We start from the raw sequence: 26,131 nt of genomic DNA, 5'->3' as shown, positions 1-26,131 counted from the left end.
TCCCAGCAGGGCGGTAGAACCCGATGCTCTGAAAGCGATGCCACCACAAGCCCCTCCGGAAAGCTCTGCCCCTGCCTACGGGCCCAGCCACACCTCCACGCTCCCCAGACGCCTCGCAGGCAGCTCAGAGCTTACACTTCTTCTCTCTGTCCCTCTCGCCTCCCTGATATGCAGACCAAGCCAGTTCCTGAGGCCAGAGGCTGGGAGTCAGCTTCCCCCGAAGCCCCAGCCCCACCATCAGCAAGCTGTCAGTGCTGCCTCCAGGCTGTCCCTCCTGCTTCTTGTCCCCGGCCTGGCCAGGGCCCACCTTGTCCTCTTGCCTGGACCACACAGAAGCCTCCTAGCTGGGAACACACTGCTCGCTCAAACCCCACCTCCTACCCCTGAGTTGTTTTCCACAAGTGACCAGAGGACCCACTTCACCTCTCAACTCACTTAAACCCGCTAGCGGTATCCGGTAGCCCTTAAAATGAAATCCAGTCTGCCCAGCCCAGCCCTAGGTCCTCATAGGACCTGCCGACTTTGTCTCCATTCTCATCTCCTAACCTCTCCCATCCTCACACCCTCCCAGCCACATGGACAGCCCTTCTATTCCCTGAAAGTGTCACCTACCTTCCTGCTTTAGGGTGGGCACACGTACTATGCCCTCTACCTAGCTTTTAAAATGGCTGAGTCCGCATCATTATCATCAGCTTCAGTGCCTCCTCCTTCAGGAAGCCTTCCCTAACTGCCTTATCTAAGAAGCAGATCCTTTCATGATCCCATACCACAGGCCCTTAAGGTTCCCTTGTCCTAGTGCCTAGAAAAATGCCTGGCACAAAGTGGGCTCAATGGATAAACACTGATGGCTATTGTTGTCTAAGGGGATCAGGAAGTTTTTTCCAAAGAGATATGGGCTTTGATGGATGAATAAGAGTTTGCCAGTTGAAGAAAGATCGGTAAGAGTGCTCCAGGTGGAGGGGACAGCCTGTGCAAAGGACTAGAGGAACACAAGAAGGCGAGATCCCAGGACAGTGGGGCAGACTCAAGCTGGTCTCTTGAGCTTGAGTCTTTATGAGTCAGGCTGAAATTGAGAGTTTCCATAGCAACAGGTGACAGTGCTGGGTGACCAGAGAGTAACCACCCTTTCTCTGCTGACAGATGCTGCAGAGAAGGGGGCAGAGCAAGTGGGAAGCGTGCGAGAAGGAAAGTGAGGCTGTTCGTGAAAGGTCATGAAAATGACCAAAGGTATTACTGATGCTATTGCATGTGTCGAGTGACTGATGATGAAGCAAGCATAACTGTCAGGGCGTTAACTTCACTAGGACCCAGCTTTGGAGGCAGATGCTCTTACATCCGTACGTTACAGAGGAAGACACAGAGATGCACGGTCTCGTCTGCCGCTCTGTCCCACCTGTATGGGACTGGAGTTTGTGACAACGTGCAGTGAGAAAGAGGCTATCACTCAATACCATTTTTAAAATTTGAACTTCATGTAGAAAACTATATAATTGTTTTATATAACTATATTAGAGTTATCTATCATAGCTTGGGCATCCCTGGTGTCTCAACAGGGAAAGAATCCACCTGCAATACAAGAGAGGCGGGTTTGATCCCTGGGTTGGGAAGATCCCCTGGAAGAGAGCATAGCAACCCATTCCAGTATTCTTGCCTGGAAAACCCCATGGACAGAAGAGCCTGGCAGGCCACAGTCCACGGTGTCGTGAGAGTCGGACAGGACTCAGCACTAAACAATGACGATGAACTATGTAAAGGATGTGAATTACATTTGCTGAATCTCAAGAAGGTTTGCTTGTCATTTTTTTTTTTTTTTGACATTTGCTTTTTCTTTCACTTTTTTTCTGAACCATTTAAAAATAAATTCCAAGGAGGGAGTGTGACACGTCATCTCCAAATATTTCAGAATTTATCTCCTAGAAACAAACATATTCTTCTATAGGACACTCTAGAAAATTAACACTGAAATAGTAATATTGTCATTCACACTCAAATTTCCCCAAATATTATTATGCTGTTTACAGGGGTTTTGTTTGTATTATTTTTATTCCAAGATCCACTAGAAATCATAGGTTTCTCTAGGTGGCAGTCGGCTCACTTGTCTCCCTTTTGTTAAGGTTCACAGACCTGCCTTGCCTCTATTCTAATGTCTAAAGTAGTTGTTTCCTACATTTTGCCCAGTTTTCCAGTTATTTCTGCTGGAAAGGTAACTCTAAACATAGAAATCCTTCCCCCATGAGATACTTGCTTAGAAAGAAGAGGTACATTTTCAGTGGACAAACATGATCGACATCAGTTTAACTAAATATTAAAACAAATAAATATCCTCAGAAATAGGAGAGATCCACACATTATGTCTCCTGATAAGACGCACCGAGAATACCTGGTTTCTGCCAAAAATCCACAACCCAAATCCCGTCATGAGGGAAGCATCAGACAAAGGCAAGCTGAGACATTCTAGGCAATAACTGACCTGTATTCTTCTCCATCAACGTCACGACGAGTAAAGAGAGATTGAAGAACTGCTCCAGATTAAAGGAGGCTGCAGAGACGTGACAAGATGTCCGTGCATTTCTTTGGGTAAAAGGACATTACTCGGACAACTGGGGAAATAGAGTCAAGGCCGGTGGGTTAGATGATGCTATTGCATCAGTGTCATTTCCTGGTAATGACACCTGTGCTGGAATTATGGAAGCGAATGTTTTTGTTTTTGGGAAACAAAATACTTAAAAATAGAAGGGCATAATGTATGCGACTTATTCTCAAGGATTCAGGAAAGAGATAATTATCCAGACAGATAGACAGATGCTAGATCTCTATCTATATGATTGACCTACAACTAAATATCTGCATTTATATCTATATTGAGAAGGTAGAAAGGATAAATCTAATATGGTAAAACATTCATGTTTATGGGGATCAGGGTAGATATAGGAATTCCTTATACCATTGCAGCAAATTTACTCTAAGTCTGAAATTCAGTTCAGTTCAGCCACTCAGTCGTGTCTGACCCCTTGCGACCCAGGGACTGGTTGGATCTCCTTGCAGGCCAAGGGACTCTCAAGAGTCTTCTCTGACACCACAGTTCAGAAGCATCAATTCTTTGACACTCAGCTTTCTTTATAGTCCAGTTCTCACATCCATACATGACTACTGGAAAGACCATAGCCTTGACTAGACAGACCTTTGTTGGCAAAGTAATGTCTCTGCTTTTTAATATGCTGTCTAAATTTGTCAAAATTTTTCTTCCAAGGAGTGAGCACCTTTTAATTTCATGGCTGCAGTCACCATCTGCAGTGATTTTGGAGCCCCCAGAATTAATGTCTGCCACTGTTTCCACTGTTTCCCCAGCTTGCCATGTGGCATGCGGGATCCTAAGCTCTCTGACCAGGGATGGAACCCATGCTGTCTGCAGGGGAGAGCAGAGGCAACCACTGGGCCACCAGGGAAGTCCCTTGTTTAACATAATTTCAGAGAATTCCTGGGACTGCAAGGAGACCCAGCCAGTCCATCCTGAAGGAGATCAGTCCTGAATGTTCATTGGAAGGACTGATACTGAAACGGAAACTCTAATACTTTGACCACCTGATGCAAAGAACTGGCTAATTGGAAAAGACCCTGATGCTGGGAAAGATTGAAGGCGAGAGGAGAATGGGATGACAGAGGATGAGATGGTTGGATGGCATCACCGACTCAATGGACATGAATTTGAGTAAACTCCGGGAGTCGGTGATGGACAGGGAGGCCTGGCGTGCTGCAGTCCATTGGGTTGCAAAGAGTCTGACACGACTGAGTGACTGAACTGAACTGAACTGAAACTTTCTGATGCTCAACTGTCCACAGTATGGACAGGCTGTAAGACAACTCCTAGGTCCCGTGAAATGTTCCATCATTCTTGGCGTGTTCTTTCTGGCCGTCTGGTGCAATGCCAATGCATTTAAACAACCTTGAAGTTAGTACTTATTGAGGGCCTACTGTGTGCCAACCTGAGTCCTGAGGATGCAGTAGGGAGCAGGGTAGACATAAGCTCCTGCCTAGGGAGCTGAAGTGTGGAAGGGTGTGCAGCTGTGGGAGGAAATGTGACCTTGGAGGAAATCGTGAACTATATTCTACATATGCAGAAAGTCAGAATCCTGCACATGTGTTAGTGAAGGCACGCCCATGTCAGCAAGGGAGCTGTGGGCTTAAATCCACAATGTGACTTAAAGTTTCACTTTACAAGACCCTATCTGTTTGTCCTCAGCCCGCTGCTGGGCCGAGCCACGGGGCCCTACCAGGTCCACAGGGACGGGGGGACGTGTGATTCATGAGTAAAATCCCTCTGCCTCCAAAGTCGCCCACCCCTCTTGCATCTTTCTAGTACATCATGGCCTTATTTTCCGCCCAGATCTTGCTCTATCTGCACTGACTTTGCCCACCCCACCCTAGCTGCACACCCTTCCACACTTCAGCTCCCGAGGCAGGAGCTGGTGTCTACCCTGCTCCCTGCTGCATCCTCAGGACTCAGCTTGGCACACAGTAGGCCCTCAATAAGTACTGACTAAATAGGGTTCAGGCTTATTTAGGTGTCGCCAGTGGTAAAGGACCCACCTGCCAATGCAGGACACACGGGTTCAATCCCTGGGTTGGGAAGATCCCCTGGAGGAGTAACCCACTCCAGTATTCTTGCCTGGAGAATCGTGTGGACAGAGGAGCCTGGGGGGATACAGCCTAGAGGGTCACAGAGCTGGACATGACTGAAGCGACAGCATGCACGCACACTCACACGAATACAGTTTAAGTTCCTACTGTGCTGAGCCCATGGAGGGCCCCACATCCCGCCCCAGGGTAAGGGCTAACCCTGGTCGCTAGTAAGGGAAACAAGGATTTATGGAATCAAATTATACCCGCAGGAGCAGATTTCCCCTTGAAACGAAACCACACAGAATCTGAGCTTCCCAAGCACAAGATGCTGTCTTTGCAGAAGGAACCGTCCCCGCCCCTGCAGCATGCATGACCTGAGCTGTCAGCCCCGAGCTGGCTCCTGCCTGGGAAAGGCTTAAACGAGATGACCTCAGAAGGTCCCTTCCTGCTCTGAGTTCTCAGGGTCTACACATTCTGCTGAGGCCAGATGGCCATGCAATGTCATAGTTCCCGAAGACTGACCAAAAGGCAAAGACCCTGATGGGAGCAGTGGTCCTCCCCCCCAACACCCAGTAACAGCCCCCTGGGTAGGGATGGCTGGATGCGGAGGCTTTCCACAGGGTCAGCCAGAAAGAAGGGGGACAAAACTCGGAAAAGACGCCAACCAAAGCGAGCCCACCCCCACTCCGCGTGGACCCGAGGCACTTCATCCTTTTCCAGAAGTGCTCGCTGCCTCGCCCCAGACAGCGTTTCACCTCGCCCAGCCACACCCCGGGCCATTCCGTCATTGTGCTTCTCCCTGGGAATGATCCACATGCTTGTGTCTCTCTCTCCATGGCTGTTGTCCCTGGCCACTCGGACAAGCCCTCGAGGAACGTCCCCAGAACAAGACCAACCAGAAGACCCCCCTGGGACACAGGGCACCGTTGCTGGCCTGAAGAACTGCTGTAGGACGAAGCTTTAGCCTCATCAGTATTAATAGATAATCCCATCCAAGTAAACCACTGGGAAGACAGACTCGAGGAGCTGGCGATTCACAGCAGGTTTCTCACGCTCAGCACCAGTGGACCTGTTGAGCTGGGGGAGCCTTCCTGTGTGTCCTGGAATGCTTACCAGCCCCCTGGGACCATACCCACCACCTGCACCTCCCCACCTCCTCCTGTTCGACAACCCAAACTGTGTCCTGATGTGGCCAAACATGAGGGCTGGGGTGGTGGAGAACAACCACCCTCATCAGTATTTTAAAGAAGGAAGCAGTCAGGGACTTGCTTCCGTGGTAAAGAATCCACCTGCCAATGCAGAAGACGTGGGTTCGATCCCTGAGTTGGGTAGATTCCCCTGGAGGAGGAAATGGCAGCCCACTCCAGTATTCTGTTTGGGAAAATCCCATGGACAGAGGAGCCTGGCGGGGTGCTAGTCCATGTGGTCATGAAGAGTTGGACACGTCTGAGCAACTGAGCACACATGCCCTCTGGAAAATTGTAGGTTCATGACCTCACTGGCAGTCACGTGGGAACAAAGCCAAACGTGAACTCGGGTCTTTCTCCAAAAGCCCAGGATCTTTGCAGCAACAGCTTGTCACTTTCAGCATGTTTAAAGTGTTGCTGCCTCAATCCCCAGGCTAGCCGCACGTTCAGTCACCATTTTCATTCTGACGTGGAGAAAAGTTCGATGCACCTGAAGTATCCCACGACCACTGCGGGGAGGGTTGACAGCAGGACCCGCGTGGAACCCCAGTGATCTGGCCCCGCTGGGGGTCACCTCAGGGTCCCCGGCCCCAAAGGGTGGGGAGGGCACCAGAGCCCTGTAGCAGCTCGTGCCACTGGCCACTGGCATCTCTCGCTCGGGTTTAGAACCAGGCACCTGGACAGACTCGCCTGCTCTGTTCATATTGTGACTCAGCTGCTGTGAGCCGCCAGCCTCTGCTCCTGCCCAGGAAACCCTTGGTGCGGCACCCCTGCCCCGGGGACCCTTCCCGCCCAGCCCAGGATGCAAGCTGGCTCCTCCCTCGTCTGTCGGGGAAGCGGGGCTGTGCTGGTGTCATGGGCCCAGCATGACGGCTAAAGGCACAAAAGAAAGCCAGGCACCCAGACAGAGGCAGCGGCCTTTATTGGGATAAACCACCACACGCCGTCCAGAAAGCCGGCTCCCGTCGCCAGCCCGCAGGGTAGGTTGACAACACAGTCAGGGTTTCAGTGGCTTTTATTTAATACCCAGAAATCCAAAGTAAACACTGCTTAAAACAAATCAAGGACACGAGGATACTGGCACACAAATTGGGCAAGAGGATTTGGCTGCTTTAAAACAACACAGCTCTTGTGTCACATCCAGTTAGGACCTCAGGGCAGGTGGGGCTCTGGGCTCAGCGCTTCGTGATATCGTGTTCGAGGGGGAACCAGAGCTGCAAGCAGGCGCCCCAAAACCAGTGGAGGGGAGGGCATTCAAAAGACAGGCCATCCGGAGAACAACAAGAGGAGGCATTTCAGGACCTTTAGCCATCACGGCATGGGAACCGATGACTTTGTTTTCACTTAGCTCCTGTGATGAAGGTCCCTCTTCGGGGCAAAGGGGGGGAGGCCATTCACTACAAATGGGAATCAGTGCAGGAGGAAGGTTTCTAGAACTTTCCTCATTTAAGGACTAAGAGGGAAGCTTTTGCCGTCCAAGGAACTCCCAGCAAGTGTCAAAAGAAAGTAGTTTCTGTTGCCCCAGTTTCCCCACAAGATGCTGCAGCATGTGGGCCTCCGCAGTGGGGATGATGTCCCAGGCCCTGACACTCACGTCCTGACAGCTGTCCCCCCCACCAGGGACAACGGGTGGATCCCAAGAGGAGGAATCTAGCCACTGCAGAGGTCACCCTGGCTTCAGCCTCAAAACTGCTTCCCAGCCCTCACCCCACACACGCTTTCAATTCGGGTTCAGTCCAGACAGCGGAGCGGGGAGAATGACGCGGACGGCCCCAGGGGGCCTGCACAGGTGGACGGAAGGCACGCCCATGCCTTCCCGCTGGTTTGAGAAAAAGTAATTTGGAGACCAGACGACATGCTTTGCTGGACAGGGCTTTAAAGAGTCAGCATTACGAGATAAAAGTGCCTGTCTATAGGTTTCCCACATATTTATCACTCCTGTTATTCTCCTGCCTGAAACACAAGAAGGCTTGGAGTGGGCTCACGGCCCTGGGAGTTGAACCCCATCACCACTTCCCTCCCCCGAAGAACCAATGCCCCCCACCCCGACCTTCAGGGTGTGGAAACAGGCCGGGGGCGGAGGGTGGGGTGCTGCCCACCTGGGCTGAGGCCCCAGCTTCTTTCCAAACCCCGGCCTCCCCTCCTTCACCCCCACCCCCAGCCCCGCAGGCCCCCAGGAATCGGCATCGCCCCGCCAGGCCCACGAGCGCCCACGGCAGGTGGAGGGGCCTCCGCCTCCCTGGCACCGTGGATCCACGCGTGTAATGAAGGCGGCACAGAACGTCCCAGCCTCGGCTATTTTGTCAATGTGGATCTTTAATGTCACCGCCTCCCGCAGGAGACACCATAATGCCGTTTTAATTATTTCTTTCCCCTGCTGGGTAACCTCCGCCATCAAATTGGCTATTCTGAACCCGGCCCCAGGCTGGCAGCCGCCCGAGCCCAGGCGGAACAAGCAGCTGCTCTTTAAGTCCTGAGCACGGGTACGCAATATAAGATTTAATGACGCGCTCAACAGCTCTGACCGGCAGCAGGAAGGTGAACATCACAGAAGAGAAAGGCCCACGTTGCCGGGGTGCTGAGCAAACCCAGGGGGTGCAGCCAGCCCAAGAACCCCGGCTCCGCAGGGAGGTAGGGGTGGGGGTGACCCGGCGGAGGACCTGCCCGAGACCCAGCCGAGGGGTGCCCCTTTCTCTCCCGAGACGAGGCAGGCGAGGGGTGAAGGGCATGCAAATGAGGGACCGCATTTCCTTCGACAGGGTGCCCCAAGGATGCCACAGGCTGCAGAAAGCTGGGACTGGCGGAGGACAGAGGTGAACACTGCACCGCCCCTCTTACAGGTTGAGCTGTGACCCCCCGCACCCCAGAACCCGCATATTGAAGTCCTAACCCCCAAGACCTCAGAAGGTAACGGTATTTGGGGACAGGGGTCTTCACAGAGGTAATTAAGGTAACATGAGGCCATTAGGGTCCACCCCAGTCCGTTCTGCCTGGTGTCCTTATAAGAGATGAGACACACAGCGGGGAGAAGCGTAGGAATCGAGGGAAGACGGCGTCCGTCTACAAGCCCAGGAGGACCCAAAGGCACCAGCTCTGCTGACACCACCGTCTCGACCTCCAGCCTCTAGAACTAAGACAATAAATGTCCGGGCTCTAACCCACCCCCCAACTCAGGCACTCTGTTACGGCAGCCCCAGCAAACTGAAACAGCCTGCTTTCCAAAGGTTTTTGGAAAGGCATCCATCCTCAACCAGAGCCTCTGGGATTGGAGACTTCCCAGCGGAGCTGTCTCCAGCTGCCTTTTAGAGCCAGCTCCGACACAGCCCACTCAGCCACAGCAAGAGATGAAGAAACGCCTCAGAAACCCTTCCTCCCACGGACTGTGGCCACTGGGTCCGCTGGGTCCCAGACGTCTGTGCAAAAGCGAAATGCAAACTGCACGGAGCGGCCAAGGAATGAGGCTGCGAGTGGACACTCCGGTCGCAGCTGAGGCTTCCGGGAGCTCAGAGGGAATTTTTTTCAAACAGCAAAATGCATTTTTTGTAAAAAGGCCTGGCTGCCCAGGATAGTCCCGCCCAGGAGATGCCTCCAGGACAGTCAAGCCATCGCCCCTGCGGCAACGCTGCCGTGCGTTTCTGACGGCTTGTGATCGCTGGCGGCTGTCAGCTGGAATCCCAGACACCCCTCTGCCGCCTCCCAGGGGCTGAGGGTCAGGGTTCCGGGGTTTTTTTTCTTTTCCATCTTTTGATCAACAAGAGACTTGGCCCCCTGTGGCACCCCAGGTGAGGCGAGGCTGCAAACTCACAAAGCACTGGTGTTTGGAACCTGCATTTCTAAGGATGCCGCCCGCTGTGGAATTACAGGGGAAGGAGGTGAAGAGCATCTACCAGAAACAAAAAGTGGGGTGGGGTGGGGAGCAACCGCGGGCTGGGAGGGGAGGCCAGGGCACCTCCCAAAGCGCGGTCCCCGCTGAGGTCTCTGCTGCCCCTTGCTGTCACTCCAGGTGCTTGTACTTGGTGAACAGGTTGTAAAGGACCCGCAGGGTGGATTTGAGGTCCAGGTTTACCACATCTGCAGAAGGAAAAGAGAAGCCAATGCGGGTGAGAGAAGGTGCCCCAAGTCCTGGTGCCAACACCTGGGAGACATGGGGGACACCATTTATGTCCCCCGCAGAGCACTCTTGCTGTCCCCACCACTCACAGGCCGCTGCCCGAGCCCCCAGGCCACCACCCCTGGGATGGCGAGGATTCTCCTTCATCCCTTCCAGGATGGGCCCAGACAAGTCTGCGTGGTACAGGGTCTAGGACAGCCAAGGACACGTACTGGTGACCGCGGTCCATCCTGCAGGCCTCCTGGGGCAGGGCAGGCGGCAGCCGCGGTCCTATCCCCTCGAGGTCAGGACCAAGGTGTGGCCCAGGAAGTCCAAGCACCCTGTTTGGTGGGAAGGGGCCCTGTCCCCCTGGGGGTCGGGCACCTGGTTCTTCTCCTCACTTGCTCTCTGAGCTCCGACAAGGGCTTGGGGAGGGCTGCGGTTCATGGGTCACGGGACAGAAATCCTGTCCTGGATGGGTGTTCTACAGTGACTCCCCTGAGCCTCCCAGGGGGCGTGGGTGGAGGCTAACGAGGATGCCCCACCCAGGATTCAAGCTGTCACTGTTGGGCGGGGATCCAGAAGCACTGGCGTCACCTGCAAACTTGTTATAATCGGAATTTGGAGGGCCCACGCCACAGCCCCTGGATTGGAAGATGCTTTGAGCAGCACCCCCGCACCACCCCCCCCCACCCCAGGGCTTCAGTTGCCCGCTCGATTCCTGGTGGAGGGCATTTAACACAGGAGTGAGTGCAGCGGTGAGGGGGCCTCTCGCCGGGGCTCTGCTGGCCTCCACTGCCATGCAGACCTCATAGGCCATGACCGAGCCACGGTCCTGCTCACGAGCATCACCAGGCCGCCAGCACAGCAGCCTGACAGGCGCTGAACTGCAGCCAGCCCTAAACATCCTCTCAAGGCGTGAGGCAGCGTCTCCGGTCTGAGCACGGGCGCCTGGTGGGCAGTGGAGCCCTGAGGCCGTGGGGCAGAGGCCACAGCCTCCAAGTCAATGCTCACTGAAGAACCGGCCTTGGTGGCTTCACCAGCACAGGACTCCAGGTCCCCGAAGCCCCGAGCGCAACAGGGAGCTGGGGTCGGCAGAGCCCGGCCTTTGAGCCACACGCTCGGGGCCTGATGGGAGAGACCCGGCCGGTCCCCTAGCCCCTCAAAGACCCGGATCAGGGTGTTACCTTCAGGGCGAGCCTTGGGCTTCTTAAGGCCTCCGTCCAGCATCAGCTCAAAGGCAAATGACACGTTGTGGACCTGCCAAGGAAGCCAGAGTTAGTGCCGGGGGCGCAACTGGTCCCAGGTCTGCCCACTGCCCCCCACCTCCACCGATTTTCCTCCAAGGGGATGGAAGCAAGTGTGGACAGGGGGAGCCTTTGGAATAACTCGGCTCACAAGGACCAGGGGTGCCCAGGGCAGGACCCAGGGTGGGCAGAGAGAGGGGGAGGGAGTCTGCTGAGGACAACACACATCCACCAAGTGGTCCTCACTCCCCTTCCCAGAGATGAGGGCGTGGCCGGGAGATGCAGGAAGGAGATGAGGGCAAGAAGATGCCCTGGGGGGCTGGGGGGTCCCCAGGCCCCGACACGCCCACGAGAAGACAAGTGACGGCAGCTTCCTCTTACAGCTGAGGACCTGAGGCTCAGAGAGGGCAAGTCACCTCCCGAAGGCACCCGGCCCTGGGCCCTGTCCCCAGCACACAGCAGTCCCCTGCTGTCTGTCAGAAGGGCCTCAAGCCAGCCGAGTGTGACGGCGTGCCCTCGGCAGGGGTATATCAGTAGCCCTGACCCAGAGCCGGGGCCGTGGACGCTGCTGGAACTGAAGTCAGGCCACTGGTGGCTACTGCACGGCCCTCAACCTGCATGATGCTCCAGAAAGGTGGACACATCTGCGCTCGGCCCCCAAGGAGGCTCAAAGTTTGCACATTTCTGCCGCAGAGGTTAGACACAGAGCCGCCTCTGCTGCATTTCAAGTCCCCCTGAACCACGGAGACACTGGTGATCAACCCAAGCACAGCCAACCAGAAGTCTGCTTCGAGCGAAGTGGGGGTAGGGGAAGACAGGCGGGTGGGGAAACCAAAAAACAAAATAAATCACAGATGTCAGAGCTGGAAAGGACTTTAGGGCTCTCCTGTAATCAAACACCCTCTAAACAGTAACATTTTCATGATTTCCCTGCCAATAAATCAGAAACACAATAATAAGTTTGCCTGCAAAGTGGTTTAATGATTAACCAGGAAAGAGATACTTGGCAAAATACTCCTCTGTTAGTCAAGACCACGAGAGCCCGGGGCACAGCAGGGAAGCTTCCAGGCCACGGGGGCACTGGGTGAGCAGCGCTCAGAGACGTAGAGGAGGCCACCATCCGCTGAGTATCAAACAGGAGCCTGGCCCTGGCACGCGGGACACACTCCAGAGTGGGTGCAGGCCACTCACACCCAGACCTGGGTGAGCTGCAAATGACCTGAGTCTCGTGGGCCACGCTGAGGGAAGACAGGACGCAGGCTGTCAGAGTCCCACCTGCAGGGCCCGGAGCCAGCCTGGAGAGAGGGCTGAACCCGGCTGGGCCTTGGAGGAGGGACACGCACGGGAGATGACCGGAGGGTCTTAATCTCTCACTTCCCAAAGGAGATCCTGGGCGAGACGGGTGAGGACATCCGTCATCTGTGCCGAGAAAGTCCCCGGGCTCCGAGAGACGGGGCCGGGCTTCAGCCCACCCAAGTCTGGATGGGAATCTGTGCCCTGTCTCCGGGAGCATCCTGCCTCTTCCACCGTCAGCTGAGATCCGGACCCCTGATTTATACACACAACAGGTTTGGAGTCAAGACGGAGCCAGGACGGTCAAGAGGGAGAGACAGGGCAATGTTTGGGTTAGACCGTCAGCCCAACGTGGGAACAGACGTCTTCCGTGGCCCCAGGCTGGCAGGATGCGCCCCCATCACGGGTGTGGAGCACGGTCAAGTCCACGGGGCCCCTCCCTGCCCTGAGGAAAGACTGACTGGCCAGGGGTGGGGGTGTGGGAGGGGGGAGATGCAGGGGTCGGGGGAGCACCCTTTGAAGGCCCACCCCTCTGCAGCTGCTCAGCCCAACCAGGGATAGGTTTTGAGCAAGACTTCCCTCTGCTTTCTTCTCCGTCCAAGGAACCCACTGGACAGGAGACTGCCCCTTTCTCCTTCCGTCCTCTCTGAGCCAAGCCTCAACCCCACAACCTCTCTGCCCCTGCAGAGAAGCGCCCTCGGGGCCCGGCTCCACGGACCCAGCACAAAGAAGAGCAAATACCTCCTGAGAGGACGTGGGGCCACCTCCTTGACCGTGATCCCCGAGAGTGAGACCCCACCCCCACCCAGGCCACACTCTGAACCCCAAAGCCCCACACTGCTCCCAGGAGCCAGTCCACAGCAGGACCCCCAAAGTGTTTTCTCTCTGGGATGCAAAGGAGTTTCAAAAAACCAGGTGAGGAGAGAGAAGGGCAGAGGGTCCCAGAAAGGAATGGGATCTCCTGACTCTGCCCCTGCTGACCGTGATCCATCCCCACACCCAGGACCCCTTTCCTCTCCCAGGGTCAGGGACTCTGATGAGGGAACAAATGGGAAAGCACCCTGAAACTGCAAAGCCCTTTCTGGGACTTGCTTCCAGGAATAACCTCCAAGTCTCCAGAACGCAGGCCACCCCCAGAGAGAGAGGGACACTGCGGAATCTTCCAGAAGATGACCACAGACCCAAGGTAGCCAGCAAAGTGAGCAGCACAGAGCAAGGCTCAACAATGGGCCTCAAACAAGAAGCGAGGGTGGCACCCACGCCTCTGAGATGGTTCGATGGGGCCGTGCAGTTGTTTGCAGGAATCTCAGGGTCGGAGACGTCCCATCTCATCTTTTTAAACTCCAGTGCGATCGTTTAAAAGCACACGCCCATGGTACATCTAGGATTTGCTCACTGATCTCAGTCTCCGGTCACTGCTACAAGGATTCTCAGTGCCTGGCAGAGCCTGGGGTCCCGGGGATGCTTCGAGAGGGTCCCTCGGCACGTGTCGCCACTGCCCAGCCACATTGGGAAGAGGTGTCTGGCCCCGGCCGGAAGGGGGTTCAGGTGTGTGCAGCAGGAAGAGGCCATCATCTGCGAGGTGGTTGGAGGACCTGGAGGTTAATAAGCCCCACGGCTAATGAGGAAGCTCCTGGTGATACCAGGAGACCATCACTCGTGGGGAGGAAGGGAAAGAATCCAGGGGTGGGGCTGGAGGCTAACATGGCTGGAGAAGGACCCTCCAGAATGCCGGCATCCAGCCAGGAGAGCTCTGGAGGCCCTCGGGCCACCACTGGACCCTACAAGCGACGGTCTCACACCACGCGGGATGCTGTCCCCTACAGCAGCCCCCCGTCTCCCGCTCAGAGGCGAAGGGGACCGAACAGGCTTTGAGCTTCCCAGGCCAGGGTGATGGACAGAGACTCGTCCCGTCTCAGAGGGAAGGAGGCCGGGGCTGGGAGGGGCCGCCCCTGCTACTGCACAGAGCCTGTCCCGGAAAGAAGCCCAGCTCCAGTTGGCTTGGCTGACTTCACCCTTCTCACCAGCCTTCGTGCTCATTTGAACAGAGAAAAGATCTCTCCAGAACAACGCTTCTGGGAACTTCCCTGGCGGTTCAGTGGCTAAGACTTCTGGGAACCTCCCTGGCGGTTCAGTGGTTAAGACTTTGCCTACCAGTGCAGGGGGTATGGGATCAAAAGATCCCACATGCCTTGCAGCCAAAAAAACCAACACATCAAACAGAAGCAATATTGTAACACATCCATAAAGACTTTAGAAATGGTCCAGGTCAAAAAACAAACAAACAGAAATCCTTCTCCAGCCAGCCACGTGGACAGGAAATGCAAGATGAGCTCCGTGACCAAACTGTCTGTCTTCCTGCCTCCTGACCGGCCCCGAGCATCCCCCCTACCCCTGCCCCCTCTGCACTCCGAGGAGGGGAATGTGCCAGAACCTCACTGATCTGCTCTGATCCATCTCAGCGGGCCAGACGGCAGCGACATTTGGCCGCGAGCAAGCCGCCCTCGAGATGCCAGAAGCAGGCTGATTGGTAAACACTGGCCCGGCTTCCGGATGCGTCCCTGGCTGCCTCCCTGACTCATGGGTCTAGCACTTCAGGAAAATAAAATGACAGATGCTCTCGAGTTCAAGCAATACGGTCACTCCACGAGCCAGGTTTCTGAAGGCGAGGAACTAAACCCTGCTGGGACGGCTGGACCTGCGGAAGCCCTTGCAGGCAGGAGGTACACACCTGGTCACAAGAGTGTCCCAAATGTGAAGGCCATGCCCTTTGACCCAAGCAATCCTCTTTGAGGATTTTCCTAGAAAACAATCCACAGGAATGGAAACACACACACACACACACACACACACACACACACACATATATATATATATATTTTTATATTTACATATTCATGATCATGGCATCTAGTCCCATCACTTCATGGCAAATAGATGGGGAAAAAGTGGAAACAATAACAGATTATATTTTCCTGGGCTCCAAAGTTGCTGCGGATGGTGACTGCACAGCCATGAAATTAAAAGACGCTTGCTCCTTGGAAAGAAAGCTATGACCAACCTAGACAGCATATTAAAATGCAGAGACATCATTTTGCCAACAAAGGCCCATATAGTCAAAGCTATGGTTTTTCCATGTATGGATGTGAGAGTTGGACTATAAGGAAGGCTGCTGCTGCTGCTGCTAAGTCGTGTCCGACTCTGTGCGACCCCATAGACAGCAGCCCACCAGGCTCCTCCGTCCCTGGGATTCTCCAGGCAAGAATACTGGAGTGGGTTGCCATTTCCTTCTCCAAGGAAAGCTGAGTGCCAAAGAATTGATGCTTTTGAACTGAGGTGTTGGAGAAGACTCTTTAGAGTCCCTTGGACAGCAAGAAGATTAAACCAGTCAATCCTAAAGGAAATCAACCCTGAATATTCATTGGAAGGACTAATGCTGATGCTGAAGCTGAAGCTCCAATACTTTGGTCACCTGATGCGAAGAGCCAACTCACTGGAAAAGACCCTGATGCTGGGAAAGAGTGAAGGCAGGAGAAGTGGGTGACAGAGGATGAGATGGCTGGATGGCATCACCGACTCAATGAACATGAGCTTGGGCAAGCTCTGGGAGTTAGTGAAGGACAGGGAAGCCTGGCGTGCTGTAGTCCATGGGGGTCAAAGATTCGGACACGACTTAGCTATTGAACAACAATATATGCAGATGATACCTTATTGTTTTAATAGCCAAAAAGAAACAAATGGCTCGCCCCAAAGTGGAAAACAGGGAGACTGGCATCACAGCTGCTCCATGGACTTTGTGCAGACACTGAAGATGATGTCTAGGAAGCTCATGAAGCAGCAGGCAGACCACGTGGCCCGACCAGGGGAAGAATTTGCAACTCTACTGACATTCGGCCACAGTGATTAAGACCAGCATCGTCCCAGGGAAAGAGTCCAACGAGAACGTGGCACACAACCCCTGGATGCGTTAGGCACTGCCCACGGGGTTCCTTCCTCTCCTGAGGGTCACATGTCATCACCACACCATTTTCTGGGCAGGCTGGACTTCACAAAGAGCAGCCCGGGGATTCCACGCTGCTCACTTGGATGAGCGTGTCCCGGGCCACTCCCAGGATGGAGACCACGCACACACGTACCTTCTGGTCAAAGCTGTCAGGGGTCAGGTAGAAGTTGTGCAGGGGTACGAAGTAATCTTCCAGGAGCCCCATGAGCAGCACCAGGTACACGCCGTCTGCAAACTACAGAGGGACACGCGTGATGTTCCGGGCCGTACACGGAGTCAGCAAAGGCTCTGCAGCCACTCAAACGGAGGAAAAGTGTTTTAGAGTTAAAAAAAAAAAAAGAATCCATCTCTTGTTGAGGAACTCGAGCCTGCAGTCAGGTGAAGGACCAGGGTGCTAAGTGGGCACTTGAGACTGTACATGATGACATGAAGTGCGGCTGAGTGGGGAGGACCAGACCACTGACCTCGGGGATAACAATGGTCCCATCTCTCAGGGTGGCCGTGGGGACCCTGTGAGTAGGGGGCAGGGAGCACCAAGCATGCAGGGAGTGCTCCACCTGTGCCAGCAGCGGGCACGGTTAATCCACAGCCTGCAGGGTGCCCTAGGCTTTGGTTTGGGGTTTGCTGCCCCGCTCAGCTCCCTCACTTGGTAAGCTGCCTGGGCATCTTCTTCTAGAGACATTCAAGGCGGGACAAGACTTTCCCATGCCCTGGTGATGGAGAGTTTCTCCTAGCTGGGTCCTAATTGGTAGATCCCAGCCCCTTGACCTGCTACCTGGCCCAGCACCACCTCCCACACACAGGAAGCCGCCGGGAATCTAGACCCAAAGACTCTGCTCTTTGCCTGGGCTCCCCCGCCCCCAAGAAGCCAGGACAGGAGGCACCTGCTCCTTTTACAGGTAACCCAACGGAGACCCACGAAGGCAGAGCAACTTGCCCAAGGGGAGGAGAGGACCAAGATGCGGGAGGCGGGGCCTGATCTCTGGGACACGGACCTGCCCACCTGCCCTCCCAGAGGACATCTCCTGCAGATCAAGGACTTGTGACGAACCCAGCCTCCAGATTCTAAAACTGTGTGGTCCAATACAGTTTCCACTGGCTACATGTGCCTGCTGACATTCTTCACAGGCTTTTGAATGAGACTGACTTATTTCCAGTTTAAACAAGTGGGGAGAAGCTCAGAGAGGTTGAGGAACTGGCTCAGTGTCACAGAGCTCGGAAGCTGCCCCACAATCTGAAAGTGCTTTTAAAAAGGAGAAAATACACACAAACCCACATCCAGGGCAAGAACTGGAGTCCCGTTCGCATTGACTTGCAGGACATCAGAAGTTTAACAATGAACATACTTATGAAAATACTCACAGTCCTTTGAAACCACAAAAAGAAAGATCTGCATTTCAAGGGCTGGGTATCTCTTCTGGTGGGTCACTGGCTCAAACTATTTTTAGGATATTACTTTATGTCTGTTTGCTAAGTCGCTTCAGTTGTGTCTGACTCTTTGCGGCCCCTTAAGACTGTAGCCCACCAGGCTCCCCTGTCCACGGGATTCTCCAGGCAAGACTACTGGAGTGGGTTGCCGTGCCCTCCTCCAGGGGATCTTCCCAACTCAGGGATCGAACCCCGTTCTCATACGTCTCCTACCCTGGCAGGAGCGCTCTTTGCCACTAGCGCTACTTCGGAAGCCCCGTGACTTCACACCATGCAGTGACAGGAACAAACGATGGCATACAGAGCAAACAGACATCAATGCAAACTTAAGTTCAGAATTCAGCCTCAGATGTGTGGCTGCTGATAGCGGCAGGCAGAGCCATCTGGGCAGTGACCATCACAGACAGTTGGCGAGGATGTGGATTCTCACCACCGCCGACGAGAGTTTCAGGCGGGCAAAGCTTCCGGGCCCTCCGTGTAAATACCGACCTTTGCTCTAACAACCCCGTTTGTAGGAGTTTCTCCCGAGGAAGTGGATGAAGGCATAAACAGCTGTGTGCAAAGATACTGGTGTACAGCTTTTTACCAGATCAGGAAACGTCCCATCACAAGGACTGGATTTAATGACACGTGGAATAGGAGGCAGCTACTAAAGCAGACAGGCCAGACAACACGAAAGGGATGCGACAGAAACCCACTCACTCACACAAAAAGATGCCCACACGATTAAGTAACACTTTGCAAAACAGCTGTTTTACAAAAAAAAAAAAAAAATGACCCACAGCCATTTCAAAAAACACACTCATGCATACAAACCATCTAGAAAAATGCACACCCAACCGTTAGCTGCAGTTGGTTACCTCTGGAGAGAATGGTGAGGGAGCTGAGGCGGGCGCAGACTAAAAGGATGGTTCCTTTTCAAATGAGTACACTTCTGGACTGTTAATACATCAAGCCGCAAATAATCAGAGGCTAAACGTGCAATATTAGTAAACTGCTAAAAAAAAAAAGTGTTCTTGCAAACAAAGCACAAATAAATACATACGTTAAAAAATGGCCCATTCAGCTTTCCAACATAGAGCGAGCTGCCCGCGAGGAGCCATCCGTGTAGAGAAACGATCTGGAGTAAACCCCCAGCGCCGTTATCTCTGGGTGAGGGGATTACGGGTGATTTTTATTTGTTTTGGTTATCTGCATTTTCAGACATTTCTACAATGAACCTGAATTACTTTTTTAATTAGAAAAGCAAATGAGAAAAGTTAAAGAAAGAGGAAGGAATGAATGCAATCACCCAGGGGTTTAAGAAGGATCAGCGGCACATTAGAGAAACGGGCACCGAGAACGCAAAAGACGTCAAACTCAAGCACCCAGCTAATCCTGGGGAAATTATATTCTGCCTTTAATGCTTGCCGAGTGCTCAAAACATATTTTCACTCTGCAGCTTTCTCTCTGAGTGGGGGTGGGGAGGTATACTTTCTACACTTGTGGCAGGAGAAATATGTGGTGTGTATTCACTAGAGGGACGCCAGCCAGCATTTGCTGGCTAAGCACTCAGGGTAGGACGGCCACGGACAGCAGAAGCAGAGGGCGCCAGGGACCTCCCTGGTGGCCCAGAGGTTAAGACTCCTCACTCCCACTGCAGGGGGCTCGGGTTTGATCCCTGGTCGGGGATATAGATTCCACATGCTGCGCAGCCAAAAAAATGAAAAAAAAAAAAAAAAAAAAAAAGCATAAGCAGAGGCAGCTACACTTTCTAGCCTGAGGGACCCACACACGCAGAAGCTCTTTGGTGGGGGTGCCGGCACCTTGGAGGGTGCTGCGGTTGAATTGCATCCCTTGCACCAAAGAAGTCCCTGATGCTGGGGAAGATTGAGGGCAGGAGGTGAAGTGGGCAGCAGAGGACAAGATGGTTGGAAGGCATCACCGACTCAATGGACACGAGTTTGAGCAAGCTCCAGGAGCTGGTGATGGACAGGGAAGCCTGGCACGCTACAGTCCATGGGGTCGCAGAGAGTCGGACATGACAGAGCGACGGAACAACAATAACCAGAAAAGATGTGTTGGAATCCTGACCCCCCCCCCCAGAACCTGTGTGTAAACTTACTTGGAAATAGGGTCTTGGCGGAAGTAAGGTCATTAGGGTGGGCCTTAATCCCACACGACTGTGTTTTTACCAAAAACGGGGGGAAATTTGGATACAGATCCATGTGAAAGCCAAGATGGAGATGATACATCTGATGACTCAAGAAATGCCCAAAGTTACCAGCAAGCCACCACAAGCTGGGGGAGGGGCCTGGCCCTGATCACCTCCCTGCCCCCCTCCCCACCCCCTCCCAGAGGCTCAGAAGGAACAGCCCTGTAGACACTCTGATCTGGGACTTCTGGCTTCCAGAACTATGAGGTTCTATGTGTTATTTAAGGGGCTTTGTTCTAGGAGCCCCAGGAATTAAGATAGAGGGTGTGGGAGAAGGTCCAGGGGGCTAGGCCTGGGACTATTTCGACTGCATGATGGACATTCTCTGACGAATACAATGCTGTCTGCTTTGTTCGCAAGGCCCACTGAGGGTCAGAGAGCTGGCTGAAAACCACACGAGACAAAGGATCCTTCAACCCAGAACACAGCTCACCTGGGTCTCTAGCTCCGTCACCTCCAGATTCAGCTTGTTCAGGTGCTTGTTCACAAACGTGATGAGAGACTGCAAGGCAAAGAGACACGGGAAACGTGAGCGCGAGATTCAGCTCCCGCATCACGGGACGGGCGCGACAGGTGCCATCTCTGGCTTCGTGAGACGCTTCCGTAATCTCCCCTGTTGGCTGGAATGAAAGGCCGAGTCGAAAATGAAACGTTCTTACAATCCCCCTTGGTTTTAATGAGATAAAACCTAAATCTATCCCAGCAGGTAAAGAAATGCACAACTCTGCCACCAGCCCATGTGCACACGTGATGTGCACACGTACCATATTTAGCATCCCTGCAGAAGAGTCATCTGCGCCCTCGAGATGGATGTGACGACTCCCACTCAGGGGGAGATAATTAAATGCTTCAACGTAGGCTAGATGTAGCCTTGAACTACAAAAGACTGAGACAGACAGGCTGCCTGGGGCCACCTCCATCAGAGTTTCAGTAAATGAAGAGACCTCAGAGATTTGCTGCTGCTGCTAAGTCACTTCAGTCGTGTCTGACTCTGTGCGACCCCATAGATGGCAGCCCACCAGGCTCCCCCGTCCCTGGGATTCTCCAGGCAAGAACACTGGAATGGGTTGCCATTTTCTTCTCCAATGCATGAAAGTGAAAAGTGAAAGTGAAGTCACTCAATCGCATCCGACTCTTCACGACCCCATGGGCTGCAGCCTACCAGGCTCCTCCGGCCATGAGATTTTCCAGGCAAGAGTACTGGAGTGGGTTGCCATTGCCTTCTCCGCCGAGATTTGCTGAGTCCTGGTATATACCTACACAGGGTCACTGGCTTCTCCTCTCTGGCAAAAGTTTAAAATTTGTCACTTGCAACTTTTCTCAGTAATCAAGCCCCACTTTGATGGAATCTCAGTATCAACCCCATCTCTCCCTACCCTGGACATGATGTCATTTCCTATTCATTTAACCCAACTATACTGTGTGCCCAGCACTCTGCTTGGTGCAGGGGACGCAAGACAGTAAGTAAGACAGAGCCCCACCCTGATGCCTGGGACACGATTTTCCACACACACACCCAGTGGAGGCAACAGGGAATCCAGAGATATAGCAAAGCTGATGAAATGTAAACATAGGGCCGGGTGGGAGGATGTCAATGAGAAGCACGTGGATCCCTGAAAGATGAGGGGGCGGGGGAAGATCTGACTTGGGGGTAGGAGTGGGGGGAGTGGGCGGAGCAGCCACCCAGGCTGTGTACACCTGTGGGAGCCCTCTAGCACCTTCCAGCGGCGGCTGGAGGTGGGTGGGATGGGAGAGAGGAGTCGGGCGTGACCGCGGAGGGACCTGGAGAGCTGGACAGGGCCCCCTTGCTTTTTTTCTGGGATTCGGGAGACACTAACACAACTCCCAGTGTGGGGATGGGGAAGAGCCAGGCTGGAAGCAGGAAGGTGTCAGGGAAACCAAAGGATTCTTTCTTGGTCATTGCTGGGATCCCCGCAACACGCCTTCTCAAAGAATGAATCAGATCTACTGCAACTCAGGGCTTCCGTGGTGGCTCAGTGGTCAAGAATCCACCCACCAGGGCAGGAGAGGGTGGTTTGATCCCTGGGTCGGGAAGCTCCCCTGGAGAAGGAAATGGCAACCCACTCCAGTATTCTTGCCTGGAAAATCTCATGGATAGTAAAACCCTACGGCCTGCTCTAGGCCATGGGATCGCAAAGAGTCAGACATGACTGAACTAGTGGACAACAACTTGTGCATGGATGTGAATGGGTTGTGAATCCATTCTTGGGGACGGACTCTAGGGGCCGGATGTGGCCGGGGTTGGGTTGGGAGTACTGCTCTGAGGGCCCAGAGTGTGTTGCTTATTATCCAAGGACATTAAGTAGGCTTGGCCCCAGAAGGCCCACTTCTGCAAAGTGCTTCAAGAACTAACAATCTCATCATCCCAGTCTGGACCAACATTTTCCAAATGTGAGTTCCATGGGAATTTAATGTGTTCTATCCCAATATATTTAAATCAACAGATCTCACTACAGACAAACAAGCTTGGAAAAATGCACCCCACCAAGCCCCCCTCTTAGTGAAGTGAAAGTCGCTCAGTCATGTCCGACTCTTTGAGACCCCATGAACTATCCAGTTCATGGAATTCTCCAGGCCAGAGTACTGGAGTGGGTAGCCTTTCCCTTCTCCAGGAGATCTTCCCAACCCAGGGATCAAACCCAGGGCTCCTGCATTGCAGGCAGATTCTTCCCAGCTGAGCCACCAGGGAAGCCCAAGCCCCCTCTTGGAGAACTGCAAAGCATGTCAGCATATTACAGCCTCTGAGAAGTCTTACATGAAGCAACCTGTGTGGGAAAACGATCCAAGATCGAGAGCTGTCTCTGCAGGGTCGAGGGCTCAGACTTTACAAGCTGAGATCCATCCCACCGCTGCCTTCCTGAGCATTCTGCAGGCGCTCAAATAACTTGATGTGTACTGAGTCTTGATTCCTCTTGGGGGAGAGAAAGCCATCGGCCTGGAAGCTCGCCATTCCCCAGCCCCCGACTCCAGAGCCTTGTTCACGGGCTTCTTCCATCGGCGACTGACCAGCACGGTGCCTCCCCTCTGTGCTCCCAGCTGGGGGGACAGGCCAAATGGAGCTCGGAACAACTCCGCCAACGGCGCCTGCTTGTTTACCAGGCACGTCGTGGATGCAGCGTTGCGGTAACGAGGCCAGCACGAGCCAGCAGGCTAACGCGCTGAAAAACATTTCCACATTGAAAAAAAGCCTTGATTCGGAATGAACCGCCCCTCAACGCTGGCGGGGTAATTCACTCCACAGCAGTGGCGGGGCGGGTGGCCAGGAAGATACCCAGGAGCAGAGATGCTGAGTTAAAAAGGTGCTAATTTTATGCACCGCAGTTACGCTTTTGACTATAATTACACTTCAATCCATGTGGCAAACATTTCAGAGATTTCAAACATTTTCCCACCTCTTTCCCAGCACGGAGTTCATGCTGTTAAAAAAAAAAAAAAAAAAAACACCCAGAGATGGAGGGAAACACCATGACCGAGAACTCACCTTCTTCACGACACTGAGCTTGTCGGGGGCGTGGTCGAAGAGCGTATCGAAGGCGTCCCGCTCTGCAGAGACACGGAGAAGGGTTTAAGGAGACGCGGCTGCTGCTCTGATCATCCCTGCACATCCCCGGAACCAAGCAGCGTCTAATCCCCCGGCATGTTCCACCTGCCTGGGATCCTTTGCATTCCTGCCAGAGCCGAGAGGCAGCTGCTGACGAGGAGCGAAATCAAGGGAAAGATGCTTTGAAGGGTCCCTTTAACTGAGCTTCTGCCTCTGAGCACAGAATACAGGGGAAGCCCTCAGACATCATATCCTGGCGCCCATCCATCACATTCTAATCTCTCTCTATCTTCCCCACACGCCTTATCTTATTCGATACATCTGACGGATAAACCTGACCACCTCCCCCGCTAGTCGTGGCTGCCCCCTCAAACAAGCCCTCACCTGGGGATGGTGGCTACAACTTCCTGTTGAATGGATCCCACTCCTGCACTCCCAATCCCTCCGATCCATTCTCCCTCAAAGGCCCAGTGAGCCCTTTAAAGTTTTGCTGTTCAATCGCTAAGCTGTGTCCAACTCTTTGGGACCCCATGGGCTGCAGCACGCCAGGCTTCCCACTTTAAAGTGTAAACTGGATCATTTCTTTCCCCCTCTCCACCCCTGCTTTCTTTCTATAAAGAAAGGGGAGTGCCGAAGAATTGATGCTTTTGAACTGTGGTGTTGGACTCTTGAGAGTCCCTTGGACTGCAAGGAGATCCAACCAGTTCATCCTAAAGGAAATCAGTCCTGAATATTCATTGGAAGGACTGATGCTGAAGCTGAAACTCCAATACTTTGGCCACCTGATGTAAAGAGTTGACTCATTTGAAAAGACCGATGCTGGGAAAAATTGAAGGCAGAAGGAGAAGAGGATGACAGAGGATGAGATGGTTGGATGGCACCACCGACTCAATGGACATTAGTTTGAGTAAACTCCGGGAGTCGGTGATGGACAGGGATGGATGGCGTGCTGCAGTCCATGGGGTCACAAAGAGCCAGACACGACTGAGCGACTGAACTGAACTGAACCCCACCCCTGCAGGGACTAAAACTCCCCATCACTCTCTCATCACTCTTAGAATAAAGTCTCTCTCTCCCATGGACCCATAGGGTCCACAAGTTCAGCATCACCTCCCAACACGCTCCCCGGAAACCTCACTCCACGCACCAGCACCTCCCTCCGTCACACGCCCACCACTGGGCCTCTGCACCTATTCCTCATCAACCTCACCTCCTTGAGGTCGTCTGGGGGGCCTTCTATGACCACCTGTCTCTAAAAGAGCACCCCACTTTCGCTCTCTGTCCTCTCACCCTGGTGCAACTTTCATAGCAATTTCTCACGGCTGTCAGTAAAGAATCTGCCTGCAAGGCAAGAGACCCAGGTTCGATCCCTGGGTCGGAAAGATCCCCTGGAGGAGGAGATAGCAACCCACTCCAGTATTCTTGCCTGCAGAATCCCATGGACAGAGGAGCCTGGCGGGCTATATAGTCCACGGGGTCGCAAGACTTGGACACGACTGAGCGACTAGTCCACCACCATCTCTCTGCAAGCACGTTCTGTTTTCACTTCTCCACTGGACTGTCCGCTCCCTGCAGCCCGGGACTGCTGGCTCTCTTCTTCGCTGCACCATCACTGGCTCCAGAACCGTGAAGGACCCGCAGTCGGTGCTCAGAACAAAGGAAAGAGCCAGGAAATCCTGCTCAGAATGCCTTGCGAGCTGCTCTTCCCCGGGGTGTCCGCCTCTGTGGGAAGACCCACAGGGCCAGAAGGGGCCCGTCCCGCCACGTCCCAGAGACCCCAACCCACTCTTCCTGCCTGCCACTTGTGGGCCCAACCATGCCTTCCAAATTAACACAGAATCAGCCCCTTCTCTTTCAGTTGCGAGGCCACCAGAGGCCAGGGTGATGTGGCCATCAGTGGACCAGACAGGAGCAGGGCTGTCTGGGGCCGGGGCCTGCTTCCAGCCTGAGGCTGCCGTGGCAGGTCACACAGGGGCAGACAGAGCCCCTGGGCCGCCTGGAGCCCAGGCAGCGGGGCGGAGGTCTCAGTGTGGGACTCAGGGCTGTGGGGGAGTCGCTGCCAGGACGGAGCGGGTGGGGAGGAGGGCATCTGGAGGCCATGGGGCCCCCCTTCTGTCCTCAAGGATCCCCAGCCCCGCAAGGTGCCTGGGGGTGGTCAGTGCTCAGAGAACCTCAACCAGCAGAGAGGCCCTGTTTCTGGGTCTCTATCCAAGCTGGGGCTGGGACTCAAACTCCCGGCGTGGAGTCTGGGGGAAGGCTGGGGTAGAAAGAGCCCCTCCACCTGTCTGGACCCAGAGCTAGAGATGACCCAGCGCCTGCTTCAGGACCGCACCGACAGAGAGGGGAGAAACGAGAAGGCAGGTCATGACCAAGGAGCCAGAGCCTGCGCCTCTCCTGGGGGAAGCGTCCCAGCTACTCCCCCGGGGCCGTCCCCAAAGGCAGGCGCTCAGCATCCATCGGCCAGAGCCCCCGAAGGCAGCTGGCCCAGCCCAGGTAGCCTCCCCCTG

The 26,131-nt window shown here is 54.1% G+C and overlaps 1 protein-coding gene across 1 annotated transcript in view; it reads right to left on the bottom strand.

The window, feature by feature from the left end:
• Positions 1–6,710: 6,710 nt before the first annotated feature.
• Positions 6,711–26,131, bottom strand: part of PARVB (parvin beta) — a 113,458-nt gene continuing 94,037 nt past the window's right edge. Inside the window, exons 9-13 of the mRNA XM_065945150.1 lie at positions 23,565–23,626; positions 20,496–20,564; positions 16,574–16,675; positions 11,085–11,157; positions 6,711–9,878 (exon numbers count right to left, since the gene is read on the bottom strand). Coding sequence (XP_065801222.1) covers positions 9,802–9,878; positions 11,085–11,157; positions 16,574–16,675; positions 20,496–20,564; positions 23,565–23,626 — 383 coding nt within the window. The 3' untranslated portion in view covers positions 6,711–9,801. The remainder of the gene's footprint in view (positions 9,879–11,084; positions 11,158–16,573; positions 16,676–20,495; positions 20,565–23,564; positions 23,627–26,131) is intronic.

This window comes from Muntiacus reevesi, chromosome 1 (assembly GCF_963930625.1).
Source record: "Muntiacus reevesi chromosome 1, mMunRee1.1, whole genome shotgun sequence".
Lineage (NCBI taxonomy): Eukaryota > Metazoa > Chordata > Mammalia > Artiodactyla > Cervidae > Muntiacus > Muntiacus reevesi.
The sequence above is the reverse complement of the archived record's forward strand: the minus strand, read 5'-3'. Positions and strand labels throughout refer to the sequence as shown.